Source organism: Dasypus novemcinctus, chromosome 5 (assembly GCF_030445035.2).
Source record: "Dasypus novemcinctus isolate mDasNov1 chromosome 5, mDasNov1.1.hap2, whole genome shotgun sequence".
NCBI lineage: Eukaryota > Metazoa > Chordata > Mammalia > Cingulata > Dasypodidae > Dasypus > Dasypus novemcinctus.
Genome location: NC_080677.1, coordinates 116,738,822 through 116,765,144, shown reverse-complemented (window position 1 = coordinate 116,765,144; position 26,323 = coordinate 116,738,822). Strand labels below are relative to the sequence as shown.

General features: G+C 38.0%; 1 protein-coding gene across 4 annotated transcripts in view; it reads left to right on the top strand.

Moving 5' to 3' along the window:
• PTN (pleiotrophin) overlaps nt 1-24,071 on the top strand; it is a 113,659-nt gene extending 89,588 nt beyond the window's left edge. For 2 of the 4 annotated variants that reach the window (XM_004461662.5, XM_071215290.1), the window contains exons 3-5: nt 1,160-1,333; nt 3,532-3,693; nt 23,558-24,071. In XM_004461662.5, the coding sequence (XP_004461719.1) occupies nt 1,160-1,333; nt 3,532-3,693; nt 23,558-23,613 (392 nt within the window). In that variant the 3' untranslated portion in view covers nt 23,614-24,071. The remainder of the gene's footprint in view (nt 1-1,159; nt 1,334-3,531; nt 3,694-23,557) is intronic. The other 2 variants (XM_004461663.5, XM_071215291.1) reach the window with 1 other exon arrangement.
• The last annotated feature ends 2,252 nt before the right edge of the window (nt 24,072-26,323 follow it).

Genomic DNA, 26,323 nt, shown 5'->3' with positions numbered 1-26,323 from the left:
ATTTAGAGGAATCTGAGCAACAGTCCCTCTCATTTCCCCCCCCCCCCACTGTAAGTCCTGGAGTCTAGATGATGATGAAGAAGAAAATGATCACATTAGAAGCTATTAGGTATGGAACACTGACCAGGAATCAGGTGCTTTACTTATGTTACCTCTTTGTTTCAGAAAAGCCACGTAAGGAGAGGTTTTTTGTTTTTTTTAAAGATTTATTTATTTCTCTCTCCTTCCCTCTTCCCCGCCACCCGTGCCTGTTCTCTGTGTCCATTCACTGTGTGTTCTTCTGTATCCTCTTGCATTCTCGGTGGCACTGGAAATCTGTTTCTCTCTTTTGTTGCATCAACCTGCTGCGTCAGCTTTCTGTGTGGTGCGGTGCCACTCCTGGGCAGGCTGTGCTTTTTTGCGTGGGGCAGCTCAATGTGGGGTGCACTCCTTGTACCTAGGGCTCCCCTATGGGGGGTCACCCCTGCTTAGCAGGACACTCCTTGCATGTGACAGTGCCTCACGTGGGCCAGTTCACCACACAGGCCAGGAGGCTCTGGATTCGAACCCTGGACCTTCCATATGGTAGACAGATACTCTATCAGTTAAGCCATGTCCACTTTCTGCAAAGAGAGGTTTTAATTTCATATCTACAGAGGAGAAAACTGAAGCTCAGAGAGGATAATACACCTTCCTGATGTCATTCAGAAAAGAGGCTGTAGAGCTGAGAGTCTATGTCCATTATCAACTGTATTTCTATTATGTCATTTCATTTTCAAGACAAAGAAGGGTACATTGACTTACACTGAAAATGCCAATCTGACAATTGTTACTTCTAATATAATATTTCCTCATGATCTAGGCTTAACTTCTTTTGACCACCTCTTCTTTTATAAAAATATTTGCTTCTAAAAGGAGATCTAGATAAATCACTTAGCACAGTCCCTGGCACATAATAAAAGCGAATTAATAGCAGTTCTAATTTCTTCCTTCTTTCTTTTAGTCATTCATTGATCCAATTATTCAGCTAACACTTATCAAGTTACTGCTATTTACTGGGCACTGATGGTAGAAGTAAAAGCGTATATCTTGTGAAGTAATGCACTCATGATGAACCTGGTTACATTTATGAGTTACCGAGCTTTCTGCAAGCTGATTATTTCCCCTTTATTCCTTCCAGAAAAAAAAGTGAAGAAGTCTGACTGTGGGGAATGGCAGTGGAGCGTGTGTGTGCCCACAAGTGGGGATTGTGGGCTGGGCACCCGGGAGGGTACCCGGACTGGAGCTGAGTGCAAACAAACCATGAAGACCCAGAGATGTAAGATCCCCTGCAACTGGAAGAAGCAATTTGGAGGTAAGTCCAAATTGCTCTCTTGATTTGATCTTCTGTTCTGAGACAGTTCTTGAAGTCTTCCACTAAATATCTTTTGAGGTTGACTACTATTTGCTTTAAATAGGTTTATTTTCCCTGGCACAAAGTGACCAGATATTTTACCTAATCAAAGAGTTTCTCAACCTCCACAACACTGATATTTTGGGACAGATCATTCTTTGTTGTGAGAGGCTGTCCTACGCATTTAAAGATACTCAGCCTCTTTTCTGAGTTATGCTCAGTAGAGTTTCTAGTAGCAACCCACATCCCGTTCACTATTCATGACAGCTAAATGTCTCCAAATATTGTCAAATATCCCCTGGGGGACAAAATCGCCCCAGATTGAGAACCACTGTCTTACCCAATAGGGAGATAAGATGCACCCTTCATTGCTCTTAAAAATATCCATTGAACTATTTTCCCTCTCCTTCCTTTCCTTCTTCCATTTCTCAGGTCCTTTCATTTTCCTTCCTCTTTTGTTCTCCTCCTTCTCCGTGTTTCTTTCTCTGTCACTCCCAGTTCCTCCCCTCTCCTTTGTGGCCCCTTCTGTCTTTGCACTCTTTAATATATTTACATATTGAATCCAGCAGAACTTGTTTGAGCCACTTTTCGTAGACTTCTCTTTCTAACTATGGGCAGTCTCACTCTGACCTCATTTACCCAAATGAGGCAGAACTTCCAATATTTACAACATTAAACCCACTGTTAAAGCCTCAAATAACCTCTTTCTTCCACATTCCAAATTTTATATCATTCTTATACAGATGTCCTCCCTATGTTCTATAGAAATATACTATGGTCTATAGGCAATTGAAGAAGGCATTATGAATATATACACATAGCCCTTTAACATCCTCAGTAACTTTTGGGGTACTTCTACTGAATAGATATAATTCTATGAAAGCATGGTGAAATTCTGATACATCTTGGGTTTCAATTCTGTACGCTACACTCAAAAGACCCACCTGCAAAAGTTTACCAAAAAAGGTGTCCCTTAAAGAACTTGTATCTAGGATATGTAAAGAACTCTCAAAACTTCCTCTTAAAAATTAACAATCTAATTAGCAAATGGACAAAAGATGTGAAAAAACATTTCATCAAAAATGGTATACAGGTGGAAAATAAGTACATAAAAAGTATTCAACATCAGTAGACATTAGGGAAATTCAAATTAAAACCACAATGAACTATCACTATACACCTATCAGAATGGCTAAAATTCAAACAAAATATAAAACAAATAAACAAAAAAACAGGGATAATACCAAATGTTAGCAAGGATGCAGAGAAACTAGAGCCTCATTATCTTGCCAGTGAGAATGTGAAATGGTACAATCACACTGAAAGACAGAATGGCAGTTTCTTACAAAACTAAACATGTGCTTACAATACAACCCAGCAGTTGTCCTCTTGGGCATTTATTCCAGAGACATGAAGACTTAAGTTTACACAAAAATTTGCCCATGAATGTTTGCAGCAGCTTCGTTCCAGCCCAAACCTGGAAATACTCAGATGTTCTTGAGTGGGTGAGTGGGTAAACGAAACTGTGGTACATCTATTGTTTGAGTCTACTCAGCAATGGAAAGGAACAAACTATTGGTACACATGACAGCTTGGATGGATCTCAAAGGAATTATGCTGATTTTAAAAAATCTCACAGTGATGCATACGGTATTATTCCATTTTTTATAATATTCTAAAAATGACAAAATTATAGAGATGGAGAACAGATTAGTGATTTTTCAGGGGCTAGGCAGTGGAAAAGAGAAGGAGGTTGCTGTGACTCTAAAACATACAAGGTGGACCCTTGTGATGGACTGTTCTGTTTCTTGACTGTGGTGATGGTTGTATGAAGCTATGTGTGTGGCAGAATTGCACAGAACTAAATACATATGCACATACAGAGTAGATTGCATGAAAACTGCTGAAATCTAAATAAGTTCAATGGATAGTGTCAAGATAAATGCCCTGGGTATGATGTTGTGCTATATGGATGGAAGATATTGCAGTGTGGAAACCTGGGTAAGTGAAGATGGGATCTCTCTGTATTATTTCTTACCACATGTAAATCTACAATTATCTCAAAATAAAAATGTTTAAAAACAAAACTGTGTCTTTAATAACATGGTACTACAGTAGGATCTTTCAAAGGTTTCTCTTTGGTCCTATCCTGCTTTTAGCGGAGTGCAAATACCAGTTCCAGGCCTGGGGAGAGTGCGACCTGAATACCGCTTTGAAGACCAGAACTGGAAGTCTGAAGCGAGCCCTCCACAATGCTGACTGCCAGAAGACGGTCACCATCTCCAAGCCCTGTGGGAAACTGACCAAGCCCAAGCCTCAAGGTGGGTACCTACCGTTATAGCACAATTGTAATACAGATTGATTGATTCAGATAGAGTCTTCATATATGGAAACCTAATTTTTCAAAAAGAAATTTTAGGTAAATTATCTTTAAAAAGGGATTTAAAAAGTATCATATATTGACTGCTACTTTCCAGTAGGTAACTGATGGTTCAAATTGAAGGCCTCTGCATAGATCTAGTACCGATAGCAAAACAGTCCATTTAAGACAGTTTTTGTATGGTGACCATGTATTCCAAACCCTAAAATGAGACTTAATAATGATAAATATGAACAAACTTATAAGGATTATGAGGCAGAAAATTTTAATCAAGCCTCTCCCAGACTATTCCAGATATATACTTTTCATGAAATTGGGTACATTAGTTTACATTGTTCTTTTCTCTACTGTATGACGTGAACCTTTTTTTTAGTTGGATTATTTTACCCACTACATTCATCTCGGAATTTTCAATTATATAGAGCTATCTTTTTATGCTGGAGAAAATTAATAAAAAATAAATACCATGACCATGGTTTCATAACAAATTTGAGCTTAGGGTAGACAAGGAGGTATTAAGCTATTTTATTTGATGGCCCTCAGTGGATTCTAAATTTAAATACCCTCTTAGCCTCTGCTTATCTTTGAGCTCTAAAACTGATCTGAAAGTTCATACTGTCCCATTAATTATAAAAAGAAACTCAGGAAACTGACCATTAAAATCTTAGTAAATAAAAATAAGGAAAAACAATAACAACCCAGAAACAACCTGGCTTGTTGCCAGGACGGATATCATAGGTTTCATTTGTCAGCCAGTCTCTGATGAAGTTGTCAGTGGAAATGGTTCCCTCCAACCTAAGAATGGCTGGGTGCAGGCTGTACCAGCAGGTGATGGATCTTAGTATTCAATCGACAATTTTCAGACCATGGAAATCTCCATTTCTTCTAGTGTGCATTTGGAAGTCATGAAGGATGGGCTAGGAATAGTGCAATAAGTGCTTTTGCCAAATTTACAAATGTCACTTGTCCTCAGAGACAACCAAATATCTAACCAAAATTAATAGCCGTATCTATTAAGTAAAACACTTCCAAAACTGGAAGAACTCAGAGATAGAGTCTTCAAATTAATTTATTTTTACCCAGCTTCTACAGCAAAACACGAAGCATAAATAAAGAATGGAGAGGAAAAGTAATTACCCCATGCTCTAGTGCCGTGGTTCTCAACCTTAGCTGCAATCGGAATTTTCTGGGCTATTTATCAAAATCCCAGTGCTCAGGTATAACCTAGATCAATTAAATCAGTATCAGCAATTTTAAAAGTTCAAAAGTTCCCTAGATGGTTTTAAAGTGAGAACTACTGCTCTTGTAGGTAATCCTTTGATAAAGACACCCCCCCCCCCTCCCCCAGCACACACTCTTTCTCACGTTCTTGCTCCTCGGTGGATGAGAGAAACTGCAGCTTAATGGATAGGGATTAAAAATATATGGGAGAGTGATTGGGTAAGGGTTGATGATGGAGCTTAGTGACTATGGAAAATGCTGGAAAGTTTGGAATAAATAGGACAAAGGCGGAAGTGCTTAAGAAAGACCATTCAAGATATTTGGCAAATATATTTTGTGAAGACTTTCTATTAGGACTGGTGGATATTTCACCTTTATAAATCTGCCTATTTGGCAATATGAAATGAAAGTTAAATGTTTATTCAGGCTTTCCGTTTGAACAATGGTAGTGAAACTATTTCAAGTGAGTAAAAATTCTTTCATTTTTATGCATATCAATAAATTCAGGTATATGATTAATTAAAAGTGGGATTGCCCTGAGTAAGCTCTATATTTCATAAAACTGCTAGTTGTGCATTTAATAGGACATTAAAATGCAACTTTCCCTTTGTACCTCCATACCTTTGTTAAAACTAGCCACTTTTACCTCTGAACAATGGAGGGTTGTTTGATTGTTGCTAGGGCACCAGATACTCTGCATAAAGGATACTTTTATAGTAGGAGTTGAGTCAGAGAAATCTATCATTTGATAAGGTAAGGTATTTTCTTAATGGGACTCACACACACTTTCCTTGACAAGTTTTTCAGAGTTTAAGTAAAATGTAACAGGTGGTATGTGTGGGTTATGTATACTTCTGAACCTTTTTTCATATGAATGGAAACTATAGCTTTGTGAGTTCTAACCTTATGTTACCTCATTTTCTTCTGATAAATGGGAAAGCAAATAATAGTAAAATGGCATCTATGTTATCATTCTTATTCTGTTTCTATTCTTATGCCTTGCACTAGGTATTTTACATATAATGTCCCATCTATTCTTGCAGATAGATATTATTATAGAGGAAACTGAAGGACACTGCTTAACTTAGTTACCCAGGGTGACATCCCTCATTAGTAATTGACTGTCTCTAAACTCAAGTTCTTCTTTGTGCCCTGATGATTTCTCATCTAAATCACATATGGATATAAGTTAACCTTGTGTCTAGAACAAGGCCTGGCACATAATAGGTGCTTAATACATATCTGCATAATATAGTAAGGTTATAGAGAAAAGGTGTTGCACTTAATCCCTCTTTATCTTGATGCCCAGCAGTTCATCAAAAACTAGTGAGTCCTGCAGTAACGAAGTCATTTCACTCAACTTTTTTCAAAGTTACACAATTATAAATGATTTTCTTTTCTTTATTCAGGAAAGAAGAGTGGTTAATTATTTCCCCTATTTTAATTCCGTATATGAAGAGAATAGAGGGAGGTAGGAATTCATGCATAATAAATGCCTAATTTTGAATTGGCCACTGTGATAGGAGTACTTCATCATTTAATTTATGCTTCAAAGCAATTCTATGAGTTAGATTTTATTTATCCTCCTCCATATATGAGAAATCATAGGCACATAGAGGTCAAGTAATTTGACCAAGGTCTTACAGCTTATAGGTGGTGAAACCAGGATTCAAATGCAAAGTCAGACCAACACCAAAGGTCTTGTTCTTTTTCAAATGCATCATGCAGACTCTGGGCATTATAAACTCATGAAACACTAGCTATATTAGACAATTTTCAATGTCTAGAATGCTTAAGTGGTAAACCTTCTGGGGATCTTACCTATCATCTGATCTAACCGTCAATCAGCAAACAAGAATGAGAAAAACACGGACTTATTCAATTCCATCCAGTTGTCTAGTAGTAGAATCAGTTCTGGGTTTTTTTCTTTTTTGATTTCATTTTTTTTTGCCTTTTTATCCAAACTTGGGAAAGAAACAAGAACTTTTCATAGCTGTTCAACTTTCCATAATGATAGCACAGCATAATGACTTAAGGAAAATCAGTATTTTATTGAATGCTTAAATTTGACTATTTTATATAACTCAGTCACTGAGTTCATAGTCAGAAATTATGTTTCTTTCTGATGCATCCCTCTCTTCAAATATGTGACCCAGCTCTTTTTTTTTTTCTTTTTTCTTTTAGGAAACTCTTTTATTTGGTTTACTGGGCTCTTTTGTTGTGGAAGATGGTACTGGGTTAATATGCAAATCTCATGATTTTCAGTGTAAAAAACTTACTTTTTAAATTTTAGAATGGTTACAGATAGATGTTGGTCATGCTGTGCCTAACTTAGCAATAAATTAAGGGAAGTCTGAAAAATATCCTTGTGACTTGATTACAAACAATAACATTAAAAGGTTAAAAGATTTGCTTTGGGGGAAAATACTGTGCAATGTCTGTCAATATTGTACAAACTGTACACTCTAACCCCAGTCCACACTTTCAATGATATTATATATCAAGTGGGAAACTCTTACCTCAGAATTTCCTTATATTAATTGTCACTGAATCTGAGGAAAACTTTTAATCCACTGCTATATTACAGACTTTGAAGAAGAGAGAACAATCGTGTCTTATATAGATATAGCACTGGAAAATATTCTTATGTAGACATAAGTATTGCCTGATGCATAATTGAAATACAGTTTTCCTGGGGTTTGGGCAGAGTCTACTTGGGGAAGGATCATTGATTGATGGAAAGGTTGTAACAGGGGATTTGCTTAATTGCTGCTAGAGTCCAAAGGGGATAAATTAGGACACTTGAGATTTTAATTTCTCAGGAAAGGAAATTAAGTCCCTGTTTCTGTCAGAGTATTTTTTTTTAATTTTTAAATTTTTTATTTTTTTAAGATTTATTTATTTATTTATCTCTGCCCCCCCCCCCCCCGGTTGTCTGTTCTCTGTGTCTCTTTGCTGAGTCTTCTTTGTCTGCTTCTGTTGTCAGCGGCACGGGAATCTGTGTTTCTTTTTGCTGCGTCATCTTGTTCTGTCAGCTTTCCGTGTGTGTGGCACCATTCTCAGGCAGGCTGCACTTGATTTCACGCTGGGCAGCTCTCCCTAAGGGGCGCACTCCTTGTGTGGGGGGCTCCCCTATGCGGGGGACACCCCTGTGCCCCTGTGTGGCACAGCACTCCTTGTGTGCATCAGCACTGTGCATGGGCCAGCTCCACACGGGTCAAGGAGGCCCGGGGTTTGAACCGCAGACCTCCCATGTGGTAGATGGACGCCCTAACCACTGGGCCAAGTCCGCCACCTGTCAGAGTATTTAGATGCAGCAAGCTCCACTCTAGTTAACTTAAGCAGAAAAGGGTTTATTCAAGGGTATTATGTGACTTAGAGTCTCAAGGAGGGACAGGGAATCTGTCTTTGACACCACATAGATAGAAGTAATGCAGCCAAAGGCATCTGAACAATGAGAAATGTCTAATCACACCATTCGTGAGTGATCCACAGAACCCTTCTCCTGAAATACCCACTGCTCGGTACATTTAACATTAAGACTCAGGCACTAGAAACTCTACCTCAGCTGTCCCCCAAAACAGATACTTCTTCCTCCTTTCCTGCCTGAATATGCTATCTTCCCCAAATGTGACCACTCTCTCTGGTTGCACATTTATACTGCCAAGTCTCATTTAAGTGGGTCTGCTTGATGAAATCTCAGTCACATATAAAATCCTGCCACAGGGAGTCTGGGAAATGCCTCTTTAACGTTCCAGGCCCAGTAAACACAACAAGAGAAACTGCAAGGAACTTTAGTTAACTAATCACGGTATCTGTCACATTCCCATTTTGGAGTATAGGAGTGTGTTGGAGTATATCTCTAGACCAAACCCTCTCTACCATCAAGTTCGATGAGGCATGATTCCTCTAAGTAGAGAAAAAGTTACTGGCAGTAATCCTATATTGGACTGCATAGTACCCCACTAGAAAGAGATAAGTTGTTCCTCTTTGAAGCCCTAGTAATTTTTTTGCAGGTCAATTCTGAGCTTTTAGATTGGGATAAAAAAAAATCTGTGAGGCTAATAGAGCTGAAATGAGTATAAAAAGTTGGAAACAAGGTTCACTTCGTGCTGACAGCAAATAATTCTTCAGAGGGCAAACAACTCTTCTCCAAACCACAAGTGTCTTGGTGAGCTCCTTGGAGAATGGGCTTGCAGTAGAATTACATGGCTAAGCCAAGCAGGACTCCCAGGACGGACCCATCTGTGGGGAAGCTGTCGTCCAACAGGCAGCCCTGTCTGGTTGATCAGGTGCAGCCCAGTAGAGCTGGCTTCACGTGTCTACCACTGCAGTGCAGAGTCCAAGCTGAGGCTGAGGCTTGTCTAGAAGGCTCTGACATGAACTGAGATTCACCTAGGGGCCACAGATGATACTGCCTAATGAGCATCTAGGAACATTCTAGGATCTTCGGTCATTGTTCACATGGGATTGCTAATTGTTGCTTTTTAAATAAGATGAGTAAGTAAGGTAGCACTTGAAGCTCTTTTTGATACTGATAGGCCAGCGGGGCATTCATGTCAGCTTTCAGGTTGTCTGGCAGAGGGGCATTCTCAGGTTTCTGGATATGATTGAATGTCTGTGTTTCAGGTGGTTCAGGAAATGAAGACTAATCCCTCTTGCGAACCTGTACACCAATTCACATGCTGCTATTACCAGATTGTTAAATTTCCCTGCTCCAGATAACCCCAATTCCTTTTATGACTTCCCAGCTATTTCTAAAAAATTTGTCATCTTGCCATTCTCTTTTTGGACAGTTGCCTAGCCCTCTCTTAGGTTTGACAATTCATCTTTAAAGATCAAAAGAACGCCAACTGTTTAAGAGCAGGACAATGCCTCTCCTCAGCTGTGTGCAGGGCACAGCATTGGCAGCTGATTATTAGATGGGAAAAGGGGGTCAATGAAGTGATATTCCCAGCATTCTCAATTCTTTCCCTGCTAAATGGATTCTTTTGTTAGTTCTTTTGAAAGATAAAAAGAGTTCCCCAACATTTCCTTCTATTTTCCGGGCTCTGACATCCCTTAGGAATGAGCACGGCAATGCTGTATAAATGGGCTTTGCTAAGCTGACAGACTTTTAACTGTTGAGAGGGGTGAAGGGGCAGAATCCCACCGCAGGCTAGCCCAGGACGGCCTCCCTCCCCCAGAGTCCCCACGGTGAGATTGAGATGGCTACCCTTGCATCTGACCCGAAACAGGCAGCATGGGGTGCCTTCTGGGAATTTTGTATTCTTGATCAGAAGGAAGCACTCTTATTCAGTTAGGTCTCAAGGACTTTTGTTTCTTTTTTATTCTGCTGGTGGAAATATCTTTCAACATCTGTATTTTATTTTCCATTTATGATACTGTACTTGAAGTAAGAGGATGTAATTCTGCCTCTTTCCTATTAGAATTCTATCTATTTTGTTTTCTGTAAATTAGAGTCTAAAATGAATACCTCATAGCAATGTTGTGAAGATGAACTGAAGTAACATGCATAGAAATGCTTGGTAAATGAGCAGTACTTTAAAGACTATTTCCTGGCTTTCAAAGGAATTTCTTAAGACAAGTGTGTCCCTTAGCACCATTTCAGGCAAAAGAATTATGGGGTTATAACAATAAAAATCATGGTTAGTATTTATTGAGAACCTAGCACATTTTGAGTATAATCTAGTATTCTGCTTACACACTGTGTCACATAGTAGTCACAAAAGCTCTGGGAAATAGTTACTCTTCTTATCCTCAATTTTACATGTTGGGACACAGACCCAGAGAAGTTTAACACCAACCCTAAGGTTATGGAGCAAATAGGACTTAAACACCAGTCTGTCTGACTGTAGATCTCATGCCTTATGCACAGTCCCGTCCCCTGGAGCTATTGACAGAGAAATCTAAGATTATCAGCTGAGAAAGGTAATGAGAACTAGACCCACTTACTTTTCCTAAAATCTTCCTTTTATCATGGCTTTCCATCAGCGTCAGAATCAGACCCTGGCTCCTAGCAGGTTATCCATGCATCATCTGATCTGGCTCTTCTCCAGGCGTTGCTCATATGCTGCTCTGGCCTAGCCTGACCATACTCCAGGAGATGGCTGGAGGGGCCATGAATCACCTATGACATTATATCCATTTCTCTCACCCTGTGGTTCTTTCAACCTGGGATTGTCCTCCATCTTCTATACTTCATACAATTCTACTTATTCCATAAAACCTAGCATGTTCAATCGGCATATATTTTTTGCATGAGTGCTGCATGGTACAGCTAGCACCAGGGATGCATAGTGACCTCAGTGAACTTACAGTCCTGCAGGGGAAGCAGAGGATAGATCCAGATGTACCATGCAAAGTGAAAAATGCTGTGAGAGAGAGACCCTGCATAGGGTCCTTTGGCATTGTTTTTGAATCATTCATTTATTTATCAAACTGATCAAGGCATCAATTTTGGCACAGTGATATAGGAGTAGTGAAAATGCCAAACAAGTTTCCTTCCCTGCTACCATGTCCTAGGGGAGACAGTATGTAGACAGTGAAGACAATAAGAAATAAATAATGAACACTGAAATGATAGTTATAGATTGGAATGAATGACTATGAAAACAAAATAAGACCATGTAACAGAGCAACCAGGAAGGCCTAAGTTAGAGAGAGTAACCAGTGAAAGCCCCTTTGAGAAGGTAAATTTTGAACTGAGTCTTGAAGACAGAGAAGGGGCTTGTTACGCTAGTGTTCTAGGGAGAAAATGGGGGAGTTCAGAGTCCTTGGGACCAAAAAGAGCTTGCTTTGTTCAAAGACCAAAAACTCTCCAAACTTCCCTTCACAAGCATCAGAAGCTATCTTCTTGGAGAGGGAATGGTCCTCTGATAAAGCATGCTCTAGGCCTACTAATGCATAGTGACATCTCTTGATGCTGACCCTCCTGAGGGCAGGAGCCACATCTTGTTCACCTTTGTAGGTTGCCATGTCTCTCAGTCCCTAGTCCATGATAGGTTTCAATGAACATGACCGGCTTGAATGCCAAGTTCAATTCAATTGTCCTGACTTGCTTCACCAGGACATGGCATTCGTTCACTGGTTTCAAAAATGTAGAGAAATACCTGTTAAAGCACAATATACTCACCTGGAAGAGTCGTCTGGGTGTTTTACTCCTGTCCTCATTAAAGAATTTTTGGTCCTAATTGCCAGGCAGACATGAAAACTGAGAACTATAAATATTTGTAGGGTTTACTTCACACTGTGTGTCTGCTTTCATCTCCCTTGGTAAATTCCATGCTTGGAAGCTCATTAGCCGTGCACACACAAAACAGCTCCATAATAATTAGTATTAAGGCAGGCTGTGTAATAGAACGAAGCTCACACTAATGAGTTACTGGGTTGAGGGACCTGCTATTTTTTCTCCCTGAAGCTTTTGCATTTATCCCTCCTAATGTCTTCTGGATTGAGAATTTCTTCTTTGTATTTTAAGTTATAGTTCATTTATTGAGCATCATAAAAATAGTTCCTATTTAATGGAGTACTTGTGATATGACAGGCCTTAAACCTTTAGCATGAGTTGCATCACGTAATCCTCACAGGAGCCCAGAGGAGTTTTATTCACATTTTACAAATGAGGACACTTAAGACTACAACTTACACAAGGTCACCAAGCCAGCTGGCCATCAAGTTTGGACTTGAAGCCTGGATAAATGTGCTTCCAGAATTCTTTTCTATTATACCAGTGCTTCCCAAACTGAGTGCTCCCTGAGGGATCTCTTTGGGTATTCTGAAATAAATTAAACATTTTGGGGGGATTTATTTCAATGATGATCCTGAAACTTTAAAATAAGCATAGTTTGATTCATTTAGGATTGAGTACTGCCAGACAATTTTGGTCCAAGCTTGGCTTTGTATAATGATTACACTGAAGCCAAATGATAGTTTCTAGAGCAGGATTTCTCAAGCTGGGGTCCTTTAGCAGGGCTCCATTCCTCGAGAGCAGGGAAGAGCAGTGCAATGCATCACATTATCCCCTGCAGCCTCTCTTCCCTGCTGGGCACTGGCCTAGATTCATGGTCTCCTTTTTCCTCTGAGATTCACGGAGACTCTGGTGCTTCACAAGGATGTGAGGCATCCCTGTCTCGGTAACAAGCGCTGACAGTGGAGACATTTCACACACTCCCAGTGACTCCAGTCAGCTTTGCACTGATGCAAAACCTCTGGGAACCTACAGGGAAATCAAAGCAGGCTGGCAGAGGCTCAGAGCCCAGAGGCAGTAAAAGGGAAGGAAAAAAAAAAACAAAAACCGAAGGCTTTTTCTATAAGAGTAAACGATATTTGTAGAACAACTCATATGTAATTCAAAGGACAAGAAGTAGGTAAAAATTGCCGTGGTGTCCCGCTGCCCAGGCTGTGCAGGAGGGAAGGCCCAGAGCTGTTTACCTCAGGTTAACTCATTCCCAGTACTCCCTCTTGCAAGGCTCTTGAAAATTATTTTCATTTTACAGAAAATTGGAAAACATTATTCTCAGATCTTCACCCAGCTACACAAAGAATTATAAATGAAGCTGCTCTGGGATTGCTTTCTAAAATGTATAGAGAAGTACGGGGAAAGCTCTTCAGATTTAATGTTGCTGCTGTCGTAGACAAGTGCAGGGTAGGAGGTGGAGTGGGGAAGGGGAAGGAATTACACGGTGGGGAAAATAACCATCTTCTTAAATTTTGGAGGAGTGGTGATGAGTGAAAGGATAATACAGCAAGCAATTCTTAAACAATGAGCATCAAATTCCATATTATGTCATATCAAATATACCTATGTTCAAATGATGTATATTTAAAATTCTGGAACACAAATAAAAATAGCAAATAATTAATGTAGATTTTGTGTATCAACAAACTTATGAGGATATTCTGAAGGATACACAAAAATGAAAGATAATTTGTAACTCAGATTACTGATTCTATATGTTCATGTTTTATTTTTACCAAAACCAAAAAGAAAATTCATCTGGGAGCAAACAAAGAGCAATTTATGGAGCTATGCCTACTGAAGTTTTAAATATTCTAGAATTCAGACTTTCTCCCATTTTCATAAGCCATAATTTAATTTTTCAGTAGGATCAGTCATATTAAAGTCACCATCAGATATGATCATCAAAAACAATGATGTGTAAAATAGAAACTGCATATTGCTCTGTAATAATAAATTTCATTGCTGGCATATGCTGTCAACATAATCTTATAATATTTTATAATAAGACAAAAGTTCTACCTGTGCTCTCATTATTGCAGAAACACATTCTTAAACATTTAAATTTTACGCCAAGGATTAATGTTCTTCCTTCCTGTTCTGGGGTGGAAGATGTCAGTGTATCTGGAGGTGGGCCTGTCAAGAAGGATAAGGCCTTGAGAGTAGCCCATGGGTTGAGGAAGGAGCAAGTGATTTTGCTGAAGAGAAGAAACGCTAAACACTGATTCCCGTATCTATGGTTCTGTACACATGGGTATGTTGAAGTGTCTTTCTCTATCTTAGCTGACTTCTTGAAGTTCTTCCAAGTAACTTTGGAAGACCTGACAATGGAGGTAAGGCACAGCTACCACCAAGTGTGACAGCATAAAGTGACTTCTCAAAACAACTTTGCACACGTGTGTGTACACATGGGGTCTCTAACACAGGTATCAGAAATGTGGTCTGCTGTGCACAAAAATACATGGGTATAGTTATACCCACTTTCACAAAGAAATCTATATATATGTAATTACACAATCCTTTGAGATTTTTCACTTGCTCTAGCTATATTTAACTGTCTTCAATTTCATTTAGTCTTTAAAACATTTCAAAATAAGTGAAAAGGACAAAATTTAACAGTTGAATATAGAATACATGCATGTGTATATGTATGCATAATCTCTATATACATACATACATACAGGCCTACATACACATAGCTGTGTAGTTCCCCACCCCCCGCATTAACTATGTACAAGTGAGAATGCTCTGGACTAAAAGACTAGAAGATAAAATACCTCTGATTCTCTTCTTCACTGCTCTTCTTTCTCATGACTCTCAGAGGGGAAAAAATAGTTCAGCCATTTCTATATTTCCAAACTAAGGAATAATAGTTGTAGTGAATTCATAATGATAAAGTCGGCACGGTAAGCTAAAGACTGTTTCACTCACAGGGATATCACGTAGTGAATTTCTATACAGTAGGACCCATACATATAGGTAAGAGCAGGGAGTGACCTCAACATACTCATTCTCGGCTGAATCCCCTGCTCCTGACTCTATCTAAAGTAAGGGCATCCTAGAGAGAGTTCTTTTCTGAATGTGTTGGAGAAGCCAGTAGATAATTCAATTGCTGTCCCTCATGAAAGGATATAGGGCCTGAAAAAGCTGGAGAGAGAGGAGTCTTTGGGTAAAGGGAGAAGACATTAGTTTAATGATAGTGGGCAAATTCCTTTGGAAAACAATTGCCATGTTGAGGGATTTTTATTGATCTTGCTCTGTGTGGTTGATGAAGTAATTTCCTCATCTCCCCCACTAAACATTTAGTTAAATCAGTAGTGCTCATCAGTGCTTTTATTACTGGATTGTCTATTTTGAGGCAATGTCATGAAGTGGTGAGTCATCCTTCAAGATGATCGGGGACAAAAACAGAGGCTGCTCAAGGGTCTGGGCATTTTCAGTTTAGGTCTAGCACAGGTACATACTGTTTTTTGTTCATCTAAACTTTATATAAGAAAGAAAACGTGCAGAAGGGCAGATGAGAGGGTGTGGTAGGTATTCTTATGAAATAGAGTTGATGAGTGAGAGGGAAAGTAGAGAGTGAGGGAAAGAAGGGATATGGAATATAAACATGTCAGCATATGGGCAGCAGAGAGGAGCACTCCTACAAAAATTCCATACATAATCCTAGAAGTAAAATGCATTTAGTACATAAAAGAGGAAATGAAGAATGGTATTAAAAAATAAGAAATCGAAGGAAAGAACCAAATGATTTCACAAGCATCGAAATTAATCATAATTATAAATCATATGATAAGCCAGTTTTAAAAAGTATTATATATGTATTTTTTACATAGATAGGAACGTCTTCCTGTATTGTGTCACTTAATATATGCTATTCTAACTGAAACTGAAATATTGGGAAATTTCATGAATGGTGTCATGTTAGGAAGCCTAGCCTACTAGTACTTGGATTCTAGGTGGATCACTGAGTTGTGCATTCGCGGTTTGAAAAATCTCATTAACACTTCAAGGCCCTGCTAATATGGTGAGAGAGAATTAAGTATTTGCAGGTGACCAGGCAGCTAATTCTTAGGTAGAGGTGAGTTACTTCAAATAGTTTTACGAGGCATTGAAAGGATTTTGGAGATATCCAGGCTTGTCGACACATTTACATTCTGATAATACTGTTTGACAGTGAAATAGTATCCCGAGTTCTCACTATTGAACAAACCTTAAAAGGTTGACTTTTAGTGGTCTTTAATGGCAGGCATTCAGCTGCCCAGCTGATATTCTTGACCTTGGACTTGTAGTGTACATTTCTGAGTTTTTGCCTTCCTGATAACATGACTTCTACCTTTTAGAAGGTTCAAATCTTTTATTTCTATTCTAATCAATAGCTTCTTCTGTTGGTTTAGTAACCTAAACCCACTTTATTTGAGTCACTGGCAAATAGAAGTTGACTCACTTTCAAGTCAGAACCATGCTAAATAATTATACCTACTTTTTAGTTTACTTGGATGCTTAAGCAAATACCATGCAGTGATTCAGATTAAACAACAGGAATTTATTAGCTCAGGTTTTGAGGCTAAAAGAAAGTCCAAATCAAGGCATCATCAAGGCAATGTTTTATTCCAGAAGACTGGCGTTTAGGGCCAGCTGTCTGTGATCCTTGGTCCTTGCCTCCCATCACATGACAGTGCACATGATGTCCTCCTCTAGCCTCTCCATTCTCTTCAGGTTCTGTTGAATTTCAGCTTCTGGCTGCTCCCTATGCTTTTCTCTATATCTGAGTTTCATTCTGCTTATAAGATTCCAGTAATAGGATTAAGACCCATACTGGGCCCCACCTTAGCTGAAATAACGTCATCAGATGTCCTACTTACAATGGGTTCATATCCACAGGAATGGGTTAAGTTTAAGAATGTGTTTCACTGGTTACATACAGCTCCAAATGACCACAACTACTAATTTGCTTTTTTCTTTTCAGTATAAATAGCAGGCTAGCCATGTTCCCATCTGAAAAAAAAAAGTCAAACCAAGACATTTTGCTAAGAAAATGAAAGAACTTATTGCAGAATTCTCAACTCTTGAGACTCTTGGCAAACTATCTCCTCAGAAGGTCTTTGAAAAGCCTCAACTTTAAACTGATGTCTTTTCTCAAGACCCACTCCCAACCCTATTTCTCCCAGATTCCCCTAATAGTGAAAATGGGAACAGATTCTTACTGTACCAACTATATGACAATCCTATTCCTAAAAGGACCTGAGAATAGATGGGAATGAATCGATGCATGCTATTTGATTATTTGCCTTTAGAGGGCAAATTTTCTGTGAAAGGCTCACATATAAACTGCTGATAAAAATTTAAATTAACAACACCTTTCGACAAGGAAATTTGCCAATATATTTCTAGAGCCCTTCTTCTAATAATCTATACTAAGGCAAAACTTAAACATACAATGATATATGTTCAAAAATGTACTTTATCATTAGTTATAATAGTAAAAAATAGGAAAGATCACAAGATACATAGAATGGAATGACAAAAAAATACTCCTTAGCCATTCTTCAAAGTTTATTCAATGACATGGAAAATAGATAAAATAGAATATCTAGTTTAAAATACTATATCAACTGTCAATATATTCCTAAATATTTATTACATGTATTCATAGAAAGAAAATATAAAACCCACTGTTAGCAGTGGTATCTCTATATTGTGTAATTGTGGATATTTTCATTAAATATATATACATATGTTTATTTTCTGTATGAACCTGCATTACTTTTATAACCAGAAAAGTAAAGAATGTTTTGTTAAGAAGAATGAAATAACTAAGAAGGGAGAAACCACCTCTTCCTTTCTAGCTAAATCCACTTGAAGTACACCTTCCCTCCTTATAATTTATTCCTGCTGTGGTGACCTATCTTCTACATCATGTGCATAAATCTATTATTTCTTGCTGTTTCATCCATTTGGAATGCCCTGTAAACTAGCAGCAAGAAAAACAATTTTTACATTTATAATGTAAGTTCTATGAGGGCAGAATTTTGCTTTGTTCACAATTGTATGCCAGCTCCTAGAACAATGCCTGTTCTATAGTGGCTATGGAGTGAATACATACTGAATGAATAAATGAATATATATTTTTTTAACTCTAGAGCTAAAGTGGGATATTATAGGTAATAATCTCAAATTATACTCAAAAGGCTCTCTTATTATCCCCAGGTCACAAGATCACTGAGTTGGAAAGTGGGAGACATCAATTAAAACCAATTCTTTAGACTAGGACTTGGTTCTCGGTATGCTTTAAAAGAACTTTATCATTTCCATATTGTCTCCCTGAACGAAATAGCAACTCTCATTCTTCTTTCCTATCAGAAGTTGATGTGCATTGATTGAATTTCCTTGACTCAATTTTGAGTTTTCTAGATATAATATGGTAAAGATGGCACTCCAGATAATAGAATTCCTATCAATATGAGGAGCCTGAATTCTCTCCAGAGAATCTGTTCTTAAAAGTCTTGGGACTTTCTGAATGAATGCAAATACACTTTAAACACTCAAGTCTATCCCCATTTAAATAATACAGGTTTTTCATGCCTATTATCCTCCCCAATTTCTATATCCTGATTTCTATGGATACTATCCTCCTTCAAGTCAAAAACTGGCCAGAGAAAGGATGAAGGTTTGTCAACTTAGGAAGTTAAAACTTACCAAGCGCACCAGTGTGAATTTCCAGTGCAGCAGTGCACTGGTAGGGCTCCCCCAAGGAAGCAGAACAAGTTCTTTCTCAGGCAGGTGCCCTTCACTTCCAAATTTTGGACAATGGCTTGTTTTCTCTTTGCCTGGGGTGTTAATTGATGTGTGGTATGTATGTACTTCCTTCCCTTGACTTTACTTTTTTCAGTGTGAACCAAGGTGCCCTATTGCTTCACATCAGGGTGGAGATCATATTGGCGCTTAGACCCTTTGAGTATAGCCACTGAATGGCTCATTTATAAAACACAGTGCTTTACCCAGTCAGTGCTCTACTCCAGATCAATTCTTGATGCTTACAGTAAACAGTTCTCTCACTGGAGCCTTGGAAATCTAGTAAAATGGAGCATTAATTTTACCCACAGAGTTAATTCAGACTTAGCCTTTATAGAGAAGTGGTATATGTTGCAAACTATTAAGAAATCTGGATAGATCCCATATATGCATATTTGCAATTTTATTTTTCATGACATATTTATTACTTAAAGAAAAACTAAAATATTACAGGTTTTGATCAAATTTATACTCCTTTCCTTGAGAAATACTATGTTCTATACACTAACAAATTGACTATTTCCCAATCAAGTATTCCCTCATTCATTCTGCAAGCAACAAATATTTAATAAGAACCTACCAATATACCAGGTTCTGAAGATACAAAAGCAAAATACAGACATACTCTTTACCCACCCAAGAATGAGAAAATGAATATTAAATAACTAGCTACAAAGTTAGTAATTCTGTTCTAATTTTGTCAAGAGCAATGAGAGGCACAATGGAAATGTCTAACTGTGGGTAGTACCTGCTTGATACAGGAATTCTGAGAAGGCTTCCCTGAGGAAGAGACATTGGAGCTAAAATCTTAAGCATGAGTAAGTGTTGGCTAAGCAACATTGGGATACCAGATGGGGAAACTCAGGCTGAGAGAACATAAAATGTAAAGACTGAGTTGGAAAGGAGCAAGGCAAATTCAAGGAATCGCCAAAAAGAACTCAGTGAGCTGATGGGGCATGTATTCTTGCCATGTTACAGGCTTAATTACTTCACTGAAGATTTCTTCATCAGTTCTTAGGCACAAGGCACTGTGCTATGTGCTGGGGATACAATAGTGAGTAGATAATCTGCCCTCACACAGGTTATACTTTTGTGGCAATTACAATACTAGAGATAAGTGCTGTAATAGGGAAATAAAAAGAAAAGTCTTTGAACTCAGAGCAAAAGGTCAACAGATTAGAAATGATGCTAAACCTATTTACTGAAGAATGGGAAGCATTAATAAGACACAGGTGGTGGTGAAAGTGTGGGTTGATGGGATGAAAAGCAGTTGTAAATTTTCACAGGCTTGGAGACAAGTTGAAATAAACCCAAGGAGGGATATTGAAGTAAAGTGAGGTGATTGACGTGATGGGCCATATACAAACACAAAATAAGCCCAATGAATACTTTTTGCATGCACGATGATTCATGGGGGTAGTTTTGTGTTGTGCAAAGGTCAAGAAAATCAGGGAATGACTTTTTTTTTTAAGATTTACTATTTTTTAAATTTATTTCTCTCCCCTTCCCTCCCCCCCAGCCTGGTTGTCTGCTCTCTTTGTCCATTTGCTGTGTGTTCCGTGTCCACTTGCATTCTTTTCAGCAGCACTGGGAATCTGTGTCTGTTTTTTTTGTTGCGTTATCTTGCTGCGTTAGCTCTCCATGTATGTGGCACCACTCCTGGGCAGGCCGTGCTTTTTTTGTGCAGGAAAGCTCTCTTTGCAGGGCGCACTCCTTGTGCATTGGGCTCCCCTATGCATGGCATGGCATTCCTTGTGCACATCACCACTGCATATGGACCAGCTCACCACATGGGCCAGGAGGCCCTGGGTTTGAACCCTGGACCTCCTATGTGGTAGGTGGATGCTCTATCAGTTAAGCCAAATCTGCTTCCCCAGGGAATGGCTTTTGTCTGATTTCTACTTTTGGATCATCCTAGGCTTTGAGGAGGAATCAATGAGACTTTTAACCTCTGTATCTTCATCTGTTACACATGGAAGTAGGATTAGTTTCCTTCCAGATCATAGAGTCCATAATATTAATACTTCGAAAACAAACCCATGTATATTTGGTAAAGATTAAGAGGTTGTTAATAATTTATTGAGACTGTAATGACAAGCAGTGACAAGCTCATTTAGTCTATCAGTAAAATGCACATAAAAGTCACAAAAAACTGTTTTTGATTGGAAGCAATATTACTGACTCAATTCTTTCTTTATTCTAAAAAAGTCCAACACATGTTGCATTTTGCAAATTCTTTCTTTTCACTGCATTTGACTGATGATTCCCTTATTTTTCTATTTAGATGGAGTACAGATTGAACTTAATGCCACAATGGCAAGCCAGTTTTGCCAGAAAAATAACCTAATTGGATTGTGTGGATTAAATGGGCAATTGGTTGATATCTTGGTATTCAACAAGTTGTTAATTAAGATATACAAGATAATTGCAAAGCTCTAGCTTGTACGTTCCTAATAGAGAGAAAGTGTGCTCTTGACTTTACCAAGGAGAATTTGGAGAGGCATTACCATTCCCACAGTGTCCCCTAAAATGGGCAACTTACATTAGCTAAATCAAATAGTATCCAGTATTTAGAATTATTTCAAGTTTTACAAAATAAATGTACACAAAATATTGGATTACTATGGCATCCACTCAGACATGTAAGAAATAGGAACAAGTTGGTTAGAATATGCAAATTACTGCCACTAATATTGATTCTACTGGAAAGGTAGAAGATTACAAATTACTGAGATTTCCCCAGGAAAAAATGTGGGGACATCGAGACAAGGGAAACGAGGGTTAGATTCTAGGTGGCATGCTGGACTGTTTCTTGAGGATACCTTCTAACCCATAGCTGCCACTTAAAAAGTCAAAATTATTAAAGAAGGCTCAGAAATCTAACAGGAAACATTCTTTTACCTTACAGGTATTTTTTTAACTTGGAAGTTCTGGTCATTTTCCCCCCTCATAAGTCAAAAGAAAAGGATAACAGAGAATATGAAAGATTAAGTCTCCCAAGTATAGAAAGGGGAAAGCTGAGGTTAGGCATGAACAAAATGAATATATTTGTGAGTCTCATGTGTAAAATGATCTAGACTATTTTAACAAATTCTGAAATAATTGCATATAATGAGTCTTTGAATCTTGAATCAAGGAAGCTTAGGGCAATTATTTTTTAACAAAATACTTCTTTTGTTAGTTTGGAGGTAGTTTGGACAGTAAATAAAAATGAGAGTTTCAAGCTCTGCTTAAGTATAAGTTGGGAAAGGCACATTAATGGTTAACATTGTCAACCCCTCCCCCCATCACAAACCTTAGGGTCCTTTTGCACACAGGCTCTGTGATCTAATGAACAATGTCTTATTTCTTGCTGGCCATAGATTTTATCCCAATATTCCTCTAATGCTTAGCAGATTCAATGGCCTGCTCAGTCAGTATGTTTTGATGATGGTGATGAACATTAATTATGTAGGGAAATGACCTCTTGCTCTTAGTCTATTATCACACTAATGATAACTGCCTACTTTTATTGAGCACATGCTATTGTGCCATGTTCTGTTCTCAGTGGATTTTATACAACTCATTCCATTTTGATACTAACCTCTGAGTAAGTACTATTCACATATCCATTTGTAGACAATGATTCTGAGACATAGCTACATTACCTAACTTTCTCAAAGTTTCTTAGTAATTTAGGGATGAGGCCAGTCTGCCAGTCTGACTCAAGTCTGTACTTAATCCCTAAATTATTCACATGTGGGAAGGAATTTAGTAATATGTAGCAATATCCTTTCACATGTTAACCCAATGCTTCTTACCAGTGTCTAAATTGGAGCCAATGTAGACATTCCCTGTTCAATACTGTTTTAACCTATGCTCAGGAAAATAGAGGCGGCAAGAAGATGGAATGGGAAAGGATGGTGTCTTTTGATTTAAATCCTCATGGTTTTACTTAACTCATTTAACTTTCCATTTGCTTCACCCAAGACTGGGAGTCCCTTATTCAAAGTTTCAGACAGGATGTATGCAATTTATGGCTGGTTCCTCAAGGACTTTTAGACCAACTGTATAAGCAGAGGGCAAACCAGGAAGGGAAACACTTGGAATTGTTTGCTCAAAAATGTTAACAAAAAAGTCCATGAAAAGAGAATGTGAGAAGCAAGCACTAAACAGAGTTCTTGTGGCTCTCCACTGTACAGTGACCCGGTTTATTCTTTCAGAGACTACTGTCAAACTTTTGTTTTCTAAGTAGGACCCCAAGACATTATTTTGTATACCAAACTGGGCCAACCAATACAATAACAAGCAATTATAGGCATTTTTACGAAGATAGTCTGTGTTCTTTCTAGCAGCTCTCATAAGTACTCCCCAGGCAAGACCAGGCAAAACGTACATACAAGCACATATAGATATATTTTCCCCCAAATTTACCAAAAAAACTGATAGAATATGCATCTTATTGATGCATCTAATCATTTCATTCCTGGCCAAGTATAGAAAATGGTTTTCCCCCACTATAGCCTAATAAAGTGATGCTTTCTTTTCTTTTTCTTTTTTTTAATTATAGCAGAATCTAAGAAGAAGAAAAAGGAAGGCAAGAAACAAGAGAAGATGCTGGACTAAAAGGCACCACCTTCTGTGGAACATGAAAAGGACATCAGCAAACAGGATCAGTTAACTATTGCATTTATACCTACTGTAGGCTTTTTATTCAACAATTATCTATAGCTTAAGTACACAATAGGCAGAAACACAAGAAAAGAACTTTTTTTGTAGTAGCATTTTTTACATGTATACCATAGTACTGTTAGGAGCTTATAATAAAGGACTGTAATCCTATTTAGAAAGTTGACTTATAGTACATGATAAATGATAGAAAATTGAGGTAAGTTTTTTGAAGTTATGTGATATTTTACATTTAAAGTCTTATTTTATTTTACTTTTTTTTTTGTTTGGCAGCAATTTAAATGTATGTCCATGTAAACTACTTCTCTTATTAGGTAATTTTTTCACTCAGACTATATTTCCGAATTGAAAAATATATATACTAAACAAAGCAGCAATAAAATATAATCATCTTATTTGAGGAAAATATCTTCTTTTCAGCTAATGAATTTTTTTTTTTTTTTAGTCAGAAAAATGTAAGGGGTGGGTGAGCATGTCCTTGTTCAATGTTGACTTTAAAGAAAAGTACTGAAACGTAAAATTCTTTCATTTTGGCAGAAACATTACATTTCTTGAGAAAATTATTTTTCCTTCTGAGAAAAAAAATACTAGGAAAATAAACCAAGGTGATGCCACAAAAAGATGCCTTTGTGTTCACTAATTTGATATGACAACACTCACTGTTTTCCTCTTACATTGGCTCAGTTTAGCTGTTTGTAGTGAGAATTTGTCATACCAATTGGTTAACTCAGTTTTAGACATAAATATTACAGAAGTTTAATTTTAGTTTCAAGTTTTTTACTTTCCATCAATATTTGGAAGTTTAGACAGGTGCTACTGACTTCAGCAGAAGTTCCAAAATAAAGTATGGTGTGATGGAACAGGAAAATGCTCTTGTCATACTGAACAAGTTTAACTAGCACAACCCAAGTCAGGATCAGAGTAATCAAATGCCAAATGGACGTTTGTGCTTAGTTTCTGTAAACCAAGAATTTCCATTCTATGGTATATCATAAGAATGCCAAGGACCATCTATACAACTCCCTTCTCTGCTGGGCTCTTGACACAGTCTTTAAGTAAGCATGACTAAGCTTCTATTACTCAGAGAAATGCAGTCCCAGAAAATTGCCTGGGTTTGAGTTCATAGTATTTTCTTGACACCTCTAATTTTAAAGTGGTGACTCAATAAATGAACACCTATCTACCAACATAACTATAACTTTATGTTCATAAATGGTGGTTCCAATATCCCCTGGGTATCTATAAAATACATCATTATACACTGGGCTGGTGATAGAACCAAAAGAGTCTTCCCAGCTGAGCTATTTTTGGCATCTAGTGTAAGGATTCACTTGAGCAAGGTATGTTGAGGGAGCTCATTTCTCCTTGTTAAGTCAAAAACCAAAGCCAGCTGCCAGTAGGGAATAGAAATAGGAAAGAACTTCTAGTCATATGCACTGATGGTGGATGATGGGTGCTTTATGGATGGTGGGTACTTAATGAAAACAGAATACCTTGAAAAGGGCCAAAGACAGAAGCATGAATAGTAAATGCAGTCCTTTTTCAAGCTGATCTTAATAGGAAAAGTGGTCATGGAAATGATGGAGGAGATGAAAGAAAAGTGAATGGAAGACAGTATCTTGAGTGAGTTTTTGTTTGTTTGTTTGTTTTTTACAGCAAAGTCCCATAAAGATGGGCGCAAGAAGAATAGCAAATTTTGTCAGTCTCTCACCTAATATTGCTCCTTCATCATTTAGCCAAAACAACATCTATGAATCAGTCATGAGTTAAGGGAACAAAATCCCCCTAGGGAAAACATCCTGTAAATAAGCATGCCATTCTCCTTTATTCGTAAGGCATGGCACAAAACCCATAAGGCAGGGGTTCTCTACCGTGTCAAGTATGATTCTTAGTAACCACAAAATGACTCCCTGCTTCTCTGTTAAAGAAAGTGTTGGGATGCTAATCTCCATTGCACAGGGTGTGAAATTAAGCTTCCCCTAAGTCTCCAGGGTTATTCTACTCCAACTCCAGCTTTAAATATCTTGCTAAAGCATTGAAAACATAAATACAAAAGGACAAGATCCAAAAACCAATGGTTTTCATGAATTGGAAAACAGTACATTCCCGGGAGCTTCATGGTGTGCCCCAGCACACTCTCCTCTTTCCAAATGTTCTGTGTTTTATGAATTTTGCCCTAAAGTTTATTAAGCTTTGAGGAAAAAAAGGGAAAGGTAAAGAAGGTAGCCCTTTCCTTAAACTGCCCTAGAGTGAAGACAAGACTTTTCATCAAAACCTGGGAAGGAGCAAAGCAGTCCTTGCCAAAGCACTATCAAAAACTACCCTTCAGTGACCTGATAGCAGCCTTGTTTGTCTCAGTGACAGCCTCTCCCCCCCTAGTTAGTACTCTTGTAGACTTTCTAATTTATCGTGGATATATGAGTGCTATCACACTCTCAGTCCCATAGGCTGTGATGAAAAGTACCTCAGATAAAGGCAGCTTGACTTCATACACTCCTGGAATGAAATCCTAACATCTTGTTAATTTTGTATGTGTGAAACTCCAGACAGAGTTTAATATTTATCGAGAAAACTTCTTTACTCCTTTCCCAATGAGATATGAATTTCATACTTCTAAGTAAAAATCCTTTTATGGTAGTCGTTTTTG